Genomic DNA, 11381 nt, shown 5'->3' on the forward strand with positions numbered 1-11381 from the left:
ACACACACAGTGACACTATAATAATATCAAATAACAAGAATTAACCTATCTAAAATCAATACAATCCTTGGGTTGCCTCCCAAGAAGCATTTGATTTAACGACACAGAATGATGTGGGTCACTCTACTACTTAGATTTCAAGAAGCTTTTCATATGGTTTGACTCCCATGCAGCACCTGATTTAATGTCATGGCACAGTGCAGGTTCCTTGACTACTCAAACTTCATCAAGCTGTATCTCTTCAATAACTTTTGCTTCGTTAGGAGATCCTAAGTACTGTTTTACTCATTTTCCATTCACTTTTAACCTATGACCATCTTCAGCTTCAAGTTCAATTTCTCCATGAGAAAATACTTGTGTGATGGTGAAAGATCCCGACCACTTTGACCGTAGTTTGCCTAGAAACAATCTCAGCCTACAATTAAATAGCAACACTTTGTCCTCAATGCTGAATTTACGCTGCTTAATATGCCTATCATGATATAGTTTCATCCTCTCTTTGTAAAGCGCAATACTTTCAGATGCGTACATGCGAAACTCATCCATCTCATTGATTTGATCTAGCCTCATATGCCCAACTTCTCTCCAATTCAAGTTCAACTTCTTCAAGGCCCACAAAGGCTTATGTTCCAGCTCCACAGGCAAATGACATGCCTTTCCAAATACTAACTGGTATGGGGACATACCAATGGGTGTTTTTAAAGTTGTCCAATATGCCCATAGAGCATCATCTATCTTCCTTCCCTTATCTGTCCTATTGGAATTCATAGAATTGGCTAGAATCTCCTTGTTCTTTCGGTTTGACACATCAACCTACCCACTAGACTGGGGATGATAAGGAGTATCTACCTTATGTTATCATACACCGTATTTTTCCAGCAGAGTACAAAAGATCTTATTGCAGAAATAGGAGCCCCTATCACTGATGATAGCTATAGATGTCCCAAATCTGGAAAAAATGTTTCTTCACAGAAAACTAGGAACACTTTTGCTCTCATTATCGGTAAGGGCGATAGCTTTCACCCATTTGGAGATGTAATCAACTACTACAAGAATGTACTTCATCCTATATGAGCTCATGAACAGCCATATGAAATCAATGCCCCATACATCAAACAAATGTACCTCCAGAATTGGTGTAATAGAGATCTCTTGACGCCTAGATATGTTCCCTTTCCTTTGGCAATGGTCAAAACATTTCACCAAGTCAAGTTTATCTTTGTAGATAGTAGGCCAGTAGTATCTATATTGCAGTATCTTTTGCATTGTATGGCTCCTACTATGGTGTCCACCTACCTGTGAGGAGTGACAAGCCTCCAAAATGCTTAAATGTTTTGCTTTTGGGATGTACCTTCTGATGACATTGTCACTAAATAAGTAAATCTCATCCTAGAAGTACTTGTTAATATCATGCAAAAACTTATTTTGCTAGTGGAACGTAAGATCTTCAAGTATAAGATTACTAACAAGATAGTTATCACAATTAGCAAATAAAGTAATGACACCATGAGTGGCAGCCAAATCCTATTCATCTAGGAAGGAATCATCAATGTCAAGTTCATCCTTACATCTATTTTAATCTTCCATCCTGGAAAAGTTGCCAGCTACCTAATTTTCACTCCCTTAACGGTCCTTTACCTCAAAGTCAAATTCTTGGAGCAACATGACCCATCTAATTAACCTTGTCTTAGCATCCTTCTTGCTCATCAAATATCGCAAGGCTGCATGGTCAGTTTGCACTATCACTTTGGTACCCAAAAGGTATGCTCTAAACTTTTCGAATGCGTATACTATTGCCAAAAGTTCCTGCTTGGTGATAATGTAATTCTTCTGGGCTGTATTTAGCACTTTGTTAGCATAGTAGATAGGATGAAAGATCTTGTTGCACTTTTTCCCTAGCATAACCCCCAAAGCAACACCGCTAACATCACACATAATCTAAAATGGAGAAGACCAATCAATAGAAACAATCATTGGGGCTGAGATCAACTTCTCCTTCAAGAACTCAAATGCCTTCATGCACGCCTCATCAAAGTAGAACTTTATCTCCTTCTCCAAACACTTGCACAAAGGGTGTGCAATTTTAGAGAAATCCTAGATAAAATGCCTATAAAAACCTGTATGGCCCAAGAAGCTGCGGATACCCTTTCCAGAGATAGGGAAGGCAGTTTATCAATCACCTCTATCTTCACCTTATTGACCTCCAACCCTTTTTCAGAAATCTTATAGCCTAGCACAATATCCTCTTTGACTATGAAATGGTATTTGTCCCAGTTCAAGAATAGGTTAGCCTCTTCATACCTCTACAAAACCCTACTAAGATTCAATAAAAAATCGTTGAAAGCATCACCTACTACTGAAAAATCATCCATAAATACCTCAATAGTATCCTCCTCTATGTAAAAGAATATAGACATCATGCAGCGCTGGAATGTAGCAGGAACGTTATATTGTCTGAATGGCATATGCTTGAATGCAAAGGTTCCATAAGGATATGTGAAGGTCATCTTCTCCTAGTCCTTTAGTGATATAGAGATCTAGTTGTAGCCAGAGTACCCATCAAGAAAACAGTACCAATCTCTGCCTGCCAACCTATCTAACATTTGGTCCATTAAGGGCATTGGAAAATAATCCTTCAAAGTCTATTTGTTAAGCTTTCTATAGTCCATGCAGACTCGCTATCTAGTGACTGGCCTAAGTGGGACTAGCTCATTCTTATCATTTACGACGATTGTCATACCTCCCTTTTTAGGGACATGTTGAATAGGACTCACCCAGTTTCTGTCTCGAATATAGCATATACCACACCTGCATCTAATTACTTAATAATTTCCTTCTTTACCACCCTTGCATAGGTGGGTTTAATCTCATCTGGTGTTCAATACTGGGAATGACATCCTCCTCCAACTAATTTTTGTCAGTACAAATGCCAAGAGGAATACCTATGATATCAGCAATAGTCCTACCAATGGCTTTCTTATACCTCTACAATACCTCTACCAGTTTTGTAACATGTTCTTCACTTAAATCTACAGTAATAATGTTTGGCAAAGTATCATCCTCACTAAGAAATATGTACTTCAAATGGACTGGCAATTCTTTGAGATCAAGTACAGGTGGCTCCTCTATGGATGGTTTAGCAGGTAGAGTCGGTCTGCTCTTTAAGTCAAGGTCAAGCTTCTTGGGAGCATATGAGTGTAAACCTACACCCTGCAAAGCATTTACAGATTCATTGTACCCCTCAATACCATCACCATCAAAATTCATGATTACAGCTGCTAAAGGCTCAAAAACAAGCCTTCAATGGTCACATCAACAATACTCTCTACCTCAATATCGAACACAAACTTCATGGTAATATCCTTTGGATGTTTTATAGAAGCACATACATTGAACTTGACTTCTTCATTATTTAGTCTGAATGTAAGTTCTCCACACTTTACATCTACTAATGCTCTACTAGTCGCCAAAAATGGTTTCCCTAGAATGGTAGGAACCTCAAAATAAACCTGGTAATCTAATATGACAAAATCAGTAGGGAAAATGAACTTGCCCACTCACACCATCACATCACACAGAATTCCAACTGGAAATTTCACATATTTATTCACCATTAGCAGTTGCATAGAAGTTGGTTTGGGGGCTCCCAAGCCCAACTATCTGTAGATGGCTAACAGCATTAAATTTATGCTAGCTCCCAAATCACATAGAGCCCTTGCAAAATCAAAAGCACCAATGGTGCAAGGTATGGTGAATACGCCCAGATCTTCCTTTGTTTCCACCAATGACCTAGTAGCAATGGCGATACAATGATGTAAATTATCAGCTGGCTCAATAAAAACCATCCTCTTATTTGTGACCAAGTCCTTCATAAACTTGGCATAACCCAGAATTTTCTCTAGCTCCTCCACCAATGGGATGTTGACTAATATTTCCTTAAGCATTGAAATAAATTTCAGAAACTTTCCATCCTTGGGCTTTTTCTTCAATCTATGGGGAAATGGAGGCGGTGTCTTGAAAACAGGTGGCAAAGGATGAGGTCCCCCTGCCTTTATATGTATTGTACTACTGTTCCCTTTAGTCATTTTCTGCTCTAATACTATCTTATTAGCCTCATCATCATCATTGAAAAAAACTGCCTAATTTTCCTAATGCATGGCCTGCCCATCAATCTCAGAAGTTGCATCCTTAGTTTGCTTAGTGGCTGCAATAATAGTGTCAAAAAGTACCTTACCAATCCTTATTGTCATTGCCATATATTTCCCATCTTTCTTAGGATTTTGTACTGTGTCACTAGGCATATCTCTAACTCTAGACTCAGTTGCCTCAAATTTTTGTAGGACCTTTGCCATCATCTCTTATATCTTAGAGATACCATTATTGTTACAAGTTTTCTCTCTATTCGTAGGTGGCACATACACCCTATTTCTATCATTTTTGAAGTTGTCTTTATTCTGCCATCCTCCTTGATCACGATTTATAGTTCGTTCTAGTAGTTTTCTCTTTGAAAGTTCCGATCTTGATCCCAGAGTTGTATGTCTGGAAACCCCCTAGCTATTTAGAAACTTGTCTTCCTCCTCATAATCAAAGTCTGGCTCATCATAATGACTTCCTATTTCCACAACTTTCACATTCTCTAGTCCTCCACCTAACAGACGCTTGGTCAATAAATCCATTTGCGTCCTCATGTGAGCCATGTCTTGATCATTCTCCTTCTCTTTTCACTTTTGCTCTGCTGACATCTCAAACATGAATCCCAAATAATGTGTATCTCTGGTATACCAAGCCCTATTGTTATTTGCGAGTTGATCCAGAATTGTTGTGGATTCCTGAAATATTCTAGCTATAAAGAAACCGCCACAAGATGCATCTATCACTAGCTTGGTCACAAAGTTGCAAGACCTGTAGAATATCTCTTTCAAGTGCTCGTCAGTCAAATTATGATTTGGAAACTACTTTAGCTTCTGCCTAAATCTTTCTCAAGTCTCATGCACTACTTTATTAGGTCGCTATTTATGAGCATTAATCTCATCCTTGATTTGTAGTTTCTTGGATGATGGGAAGAACCTTTCCCAATATGCCTCTCTCAACTCCGTCCAAGTTGTGATAGAGTCATGTGGAAGTTCATTCAGCCATTTCATTGCCTCCCCAGATTAAGACAATGGAAATAAGCATAGTCACATGGTCGATTGGCTAACCCTAGGGATTTTAGATGACTTGCAAGTGGCAAAAAAGTTCATCAAGTGTTGGTTGGCATCATCACTAGCTATTCCACTAAATAGCCCATTCAACTTTAACATTTGCAGTATAGTACTAGTCTTAGTGAACTTCACACCTTGAGGTAGTAGTGGGAGGACTATAGCTCTAGTAGCCCCTACACCATCCGTATCAGCATCATCATTCACCAGAGTAGATTTCACAAGTCTCTAATCTCTGCCCTGCAAAGCTTAATTGAGTGCATCCCTATTGTCAACACCATCCTTTACTGGATTTTTAGCTAGCTCTCTCTACCTTTGTGCCTCACGCTCTTACGTATTCATCTTTTGAATTGACTTTTGTAGTTTAGGATCATAGGGAAGTAATGGTTCACCCTTTCCTCGGGTGTTTGGCAAGCACTATCTGATCCCTTCAAAAGGACAAACAAGAAACAAAAAGTAAAATTAAGAAATAGAACTACAAACTAAATTAGCAACTAATAGAATATTTCAAAGTCATATTCCCCGGAAATGGACCATTTTAATAATGCTCAATTACATCTCTCAAAAGAGATATAGACGATTGTTAGCATTGTATTTTACCCAACTAAAAATTGGGGTCGAACCAATATGAAATAAGTTGAAACAAGTTCTATTGGCTTTCACTATTCAGTTGTAGTTGCTTTCCCAAAAATAAATTTGCATAAAGTAAAAGTGGGGGTTTTGGTTGTATTTTAGCAACAAAATAATAATGCGTTAACAAATAAAAAATATTGAAGTTGTAAACTATATGAAGACTAGACTAGATTGTGTTCCCCATGACTTGTAAGTTAATAGGCTAATTGTATTCATGATATTGTTCTATATATTGCATGCAAAATCTAGCGAGTTGGGTAACATCTAATTCACCTCCCAGTCCTTCTTAGACGTATCTTATTTATTTTCTCCTGGTTTCAGAATGTATACTATAATAACCCTCGCCCTGGATCTCAGAGTACTATCTCCTCCCGGTTTTAAATAACTTAGATGAAACTTATCCCTTCTTTCAAAGTCGTACTCGTAAAATTACTGTTGTGACATTCTTTTCCTAATCACTAACTCCCTCCTAGACAAGCAATGAATATGAGCAAGTTCTTAATGCATGCACTTACTAAGAAACACTTTTAAATAAAGAAACCAAAATACATGTTAAAACAAATCACGGTTATCAATCCCACTTTTTGCCTATTTAATTAAGTCGTCATGTTTCCAACACCCCTAGTTGTGGGATTAGTTACTCATACTTGTAAGTAAAAGAACAAGAATTTGTGAGAATTCATGAATTAATACCTACACAGATGAAGAAGTCAACCTTGAGTCAATCACACAAATCACAAATCAAGAGTGAAAACCGGAATGATATTTTAAGAATCAATCCCCCAAAAGTAGCTAAGTGTAGCATTTATGTGCTCACACAATGGTCAAAATAATAATAAAACGTCGAACCCTAAAACAAATCGGGTATTTATAGAAATATAAAACCAAATCCTAAACCAACTAGGAAATCTAAGCCAACGCATGTCACAATGACACTTCATGAGCTGTGAAGATATTCACGTTCTATAGTGTGTGGTCGTGGTCAACTCCTTTGAAATCCTGCTGCATTGATAACATCTTCATGGGGGGAGTTTTATGGTCCGTTTAGAACACCACAATCCATGAACTGTACTGTTGACATCTCCTTGAACTTTTCCTTAGAATCTCTACATCCTTCAAGGGCACTATTCACTATCCGTAAAATTATATACGACCTGTGAATGGGCTTGTGGAGTCTTCCTTGACATTTTCCTGAATATATATTTTCCTCACCATTCACGGCTCATACAAACTTACACGCCCCGTGAAGGGTGTTATGGGAATGCACTTTGCTTAATTTCTTCAATGCAGCCTTCAACAGTTCTCTTCACGAGGCCCACCACCGAGTTTTCACTGGTCCACGATCCGTGAAAGCTCACGTTAACCCACACTTAGAAAATTTTCTTCATAGCAACTTGTCGATCAGTCCAAAAACTATGTGCGACTCTAATTTCCTGAAAAAACAAACAAACCACACATTATGTCTACTAAAATATGTTTGTAGCGCACACTAATCCATCATTTTATGCGTTAAAAGTGTCGTAATTATGCGACACATTATGGGTCATCAAACTGTTGTGCTCGAATCTGCTCCATCAAGGAAGACTAGCCTCTACACAAGTAAGTACCCTACTCAACTCACAAACATCAAGACGAACCATCTGATTAGATAAGGACTGAATATCCGAAGCTAAAGGTCTCTCCTCAACAAATAAGATGCCAAACTCCCCATACCCACCGCCTTCCTGCTCAAAGCATCTGCTACCATATTTTTCTTGCTTGGGTGATAGAGGTAATGACGTCATAGTCCTTCAGCAACTCCAACCACCTGCGTTGTCTCAAATTAAGGTCTTTTTGGTTGAATATGTACTAAAGACAATGGTGGTCAGTGTAGATCTCACAATAGGCTCCATACAAGTAATGCCTCAAAATCTTTAATGCGAAGACTACCGTCGCCAACTCTAAATCATGTGTGGAGTAGTTCTGCTCATGTACCTTCAGCTTCCTGGAAGCATATGCAATAACTCTACCCTTCTGCATCAGAACGCAACCCAAGCTAACATCCGAAGCATCACAATACACTGTAAATCCCTGGTCCTCGACAAAAAGAGTAAGAATCGAGGCTGAAGTCAACAAGGCTTTGAGCTTTAGGAAGCTCGCCTCACACTCATCAGATCACTGGAATGGAAAATTCTTCTGAGTCAATCTAGTCAAAAGCTCTACAATAGAAGAGAACCCTTCCACAAACCGTCTGTAGTATCCTACCAACTCAACAAAATTAGAACCTCCATAGAAGAAGTGGGCCTAGCCCAATCACGAACTGCCGCTATCTTCATCGGATCTACAATAATACTATCCTTGGGCACCACATGCCCTAGGAATACCATAGACTCAAGCCAGAATTCACACTTACTGACTTTGGCATATAACCATAGATCCCGTAAGATCTGACGTACTATCTTCAAATGCTGCTCTCTACTCCCGGAGTACACTAGGATATCATTAATAAACATAATAACGAAGAAGTCTAAGTAGGGTATGAACACACGATTCATCAAATCCATGAATGCAGCAGGGGCATTAGTCAACCCAAAAGATATGACTAAGAACTCATAATGGTCGTATCGAGTCCTAAAAGTAGTCTTAGGGATGTCTGCCTCCGTAATCCTTAACTGGTGATACCTTGACCTCAAGTCTATCTTGGAGAACACTACTGCACCCTAGAGCTGGTCATACAAGTCATCAATATGCGGAATCGGATACCTATTCTTGATGGTCACCTTGTTCAGCTACCTATAATCAATACACACACAAGCTACCATCCTTCTTTTTCATGAAAAGAACAAGAGCACCCCAGAAAGACACATTACACCTGATAAACCCCTTACTCAAGAGATCCTAGAGCTTCACTTTAAGCTCTCTCAACTCAACTAGAGTCATCCGATATGGGGGGAATAAAGACTGGTTGTGTACTTGACTCAACATCAATGTCGAAATCAATATTACACTGAGGAGGAAGACCAGGTAGATTAGTGGGAAATACATCAAGGAAGTCTCAGACCACCAGAATAGAATCAATAGAAGGAGCATTAGAACTAATGTCACGAGCATAAGCAAAATATGCTAGACAACCCTTTCCTACTAACCGCTAAGCCTTAAGGAAGGATATCAAACCATACGGTACATGACTAACTGCACCTCCCCATACGACCAGAGGAATATCGAGCATACACAAGGTAACGGTCTTAGAAAAGCAATCAAAAATCATATGATGAGTAGATAATAAATCCATGCCTAGAATCAAGTCAAAGTCTATCATATCTAGCACAATCAAGTCCACTCTAGTATTATATCCCATGATAGTCACCACCCAGGATCGATATACTAGATTCACTACTAAAAAATCACCTACGGGGCTAGCCATATACATATGCATAAGCAATGGCATACATAAAACATCTCATCGAGTAGTATAACGAGAAGAGACATATGAGTAAGTAGACCTCGAATCAAATAAAGCATAGGCAGGCTAATGAGATATAGAGATCGTACCAGTAATGACAGCATCCGGTGCCTCTGCCTCCGATCTACCTAGAAAGGCATATATATGACTGCCCACCTCTACCACTTGTCCGTCCCATTTGGGGACTACCCTTAGTACCTTGAGAATCACCTCTACCATCCTACACACTCTCTTAGGGTGCCTGAACTGGGACCCTAGTGGCCTGAACCTGCTGACCCTTTGAACCCTGCTGACTCTAGAGTCTACAATGGCTAATAGTAGGATACTCTTTATAAAAGTGACCTATCATACCATATTCATAAAATAACCCCCTAAATGAATCTCTCTGTGATGTCCTAGAAGAACCTAAATGGCCAACACAACCTAAATACCCAGAAGTCTAACCCCAAGATGACTAACCCAAAGTCTGGCCGCTTTGACCGCTTGCACCTGCTAATCCATCATCGGTAAACTATAAGGTTTCCTGAATCGGTCTACTAGGTGGATACTATAGTAGATGGCCTTTGCCAAAATAACCCCTACCATATAATGGGCGTCCACTGAAACTGCCAAGGCAGCGAGGCCTCTTATCACTGCCTCCGTAGGCTTTATGACGTTCAACCTAAATAGTACTAGAATTATCTACTATATGCAAGAATGAATAGCCCGATGAAACTATCTGCTCTGTAGCCAACCTCAAAGGAACAAATAATCCCCTGACAAACTGGTGCACCCACTCCTCCTCTATCGGCATAATTATGGTAGCATGCCTGGATAGTTTATGAAATTGTAACTGATACTCTATGACCCTCATCGATACCTGCACTAATGCTATGAACTCATCCCTCAGCCTCTCTCTCAAACTGCGGGGTACATACTTTTTCAAGAAAGACTCAGAGAATTAAGTCCATGACATTAGTGGTGAGCACGCGAGTATGCAGCTAAAATAGGACTTCCACTACTGCTTTACTGGTCCATCCCTATACAAAGTAGTGTAATCAATCCTGTGGGAATCCACTAACCCGAGTTTATACAGCCTATCCTGGCAACTAACCAAAAACCTCATTGGCATCCTCACTCGCGGCACCCGAGAACCTAGGAGGGGCCAATCTGATAAATCTGCGTAATATCTTCTGCTCCTCTATAGTCATAACCGATCTAGCTACCATGTGTTGATCAAATGTACGAATAGGCTGAACCACCGGATGTGGAGCCATAGTAGTAGGCTGTAGAACTGGGGCCGGATTATACTGTACCCTGACCTGCCCTGAAGTTTGAGCCTCCTATACAAAGTAGTGTAATCAATCCTGTGGAAATCCACTAACCCGAGTTTATACAGCCTATCCTGGCAACTAACCAAAAACCTCATTGGCATCCTCACTCGCGGCACCCAAGAACCTAGGAGGGGCCAATCTGATAAACCTGCCTAATATCTTCTGCTCCTCTATAGTCATAACTGGTCTAGCTACCATGTGTTGATCAACTGTACGAATAGGCTGAACCACCGGATGTGGAGCCATAGTAGTAGGCTGTAGAACTGGGGCCGGATTATACTGTACCCTGACCTGCCCTGAAGTTTAAGCCTCCTATCAGACTTGAGGTCTGGCTGAAGTTCTAGGTAGTGTCCCTGCTCGAGACATACCCTCTATGAAGCAGAGGATTCGGGCCAGAGTATCTAGTAACACTAGCGTGGCTACGAATTCGGGTGGAGGATGGGCTGGATCCTCCTCCGCTGACTGATTCTCGAACTACTCAACCTTTATATCTGGCTCCGGCATTGGTGTTGTACCCTAAGCTCTGCCCCAACCTGTATGTCGACCTTGATCCCTACCCCAAGCTAGGGCTCTATCTGTAAGAGCAGGGGTCCTCATCTACCCCGAGAAGATCTCATCCTTGCTATTTGAGAAAGAGTGAAACAAATAGGACAGATGACGTTCATCATCATTAGCGCACCATCAGAAACAAGAATAGTGAATTAATTCCGAATAATGTCCTATAGCCTCTCGAAGATTATATACATATATCATCGTACCAATCTGCGAGACTGTACTAGATACTTGCTCCTATAA

At 40.1% G+C, this 11381-nt stretch overlaps 1 protein-coding gene across 1 annotated transcript; it reads right to left on the reverse strand.

The window, feature by feature from the left end:
• Positions 1 to 285: 285 nt before the first annotated feature.
• Positions 286 to 768, reverse strand: LOC129871906 (uncharacterized). The gene has a single exon (XM_055946757.1). It carries the CDS (start codon positions 766 to 768, stop codon positions 286 to 288), a length of 483 nt encoding a protein of 160 aa, XP_055802732.1.
• Positions 769 to 11381: the final 10613 nt, after the last annotated feature.

Source organism: Solanum dulcamara, chromosome 2, assembly GCF_947179165.1.
Source record: "Solanum dulcamara chromosome 2, daSolDulc1.2, whole genome shotgun sequence".
Lineage (NCBI taxonomy): Eukaryota > Viridiplantae > Streptophyta > Magnoliopsida > Solanales > Solanaceae > Solanum > Solanum dulcamara.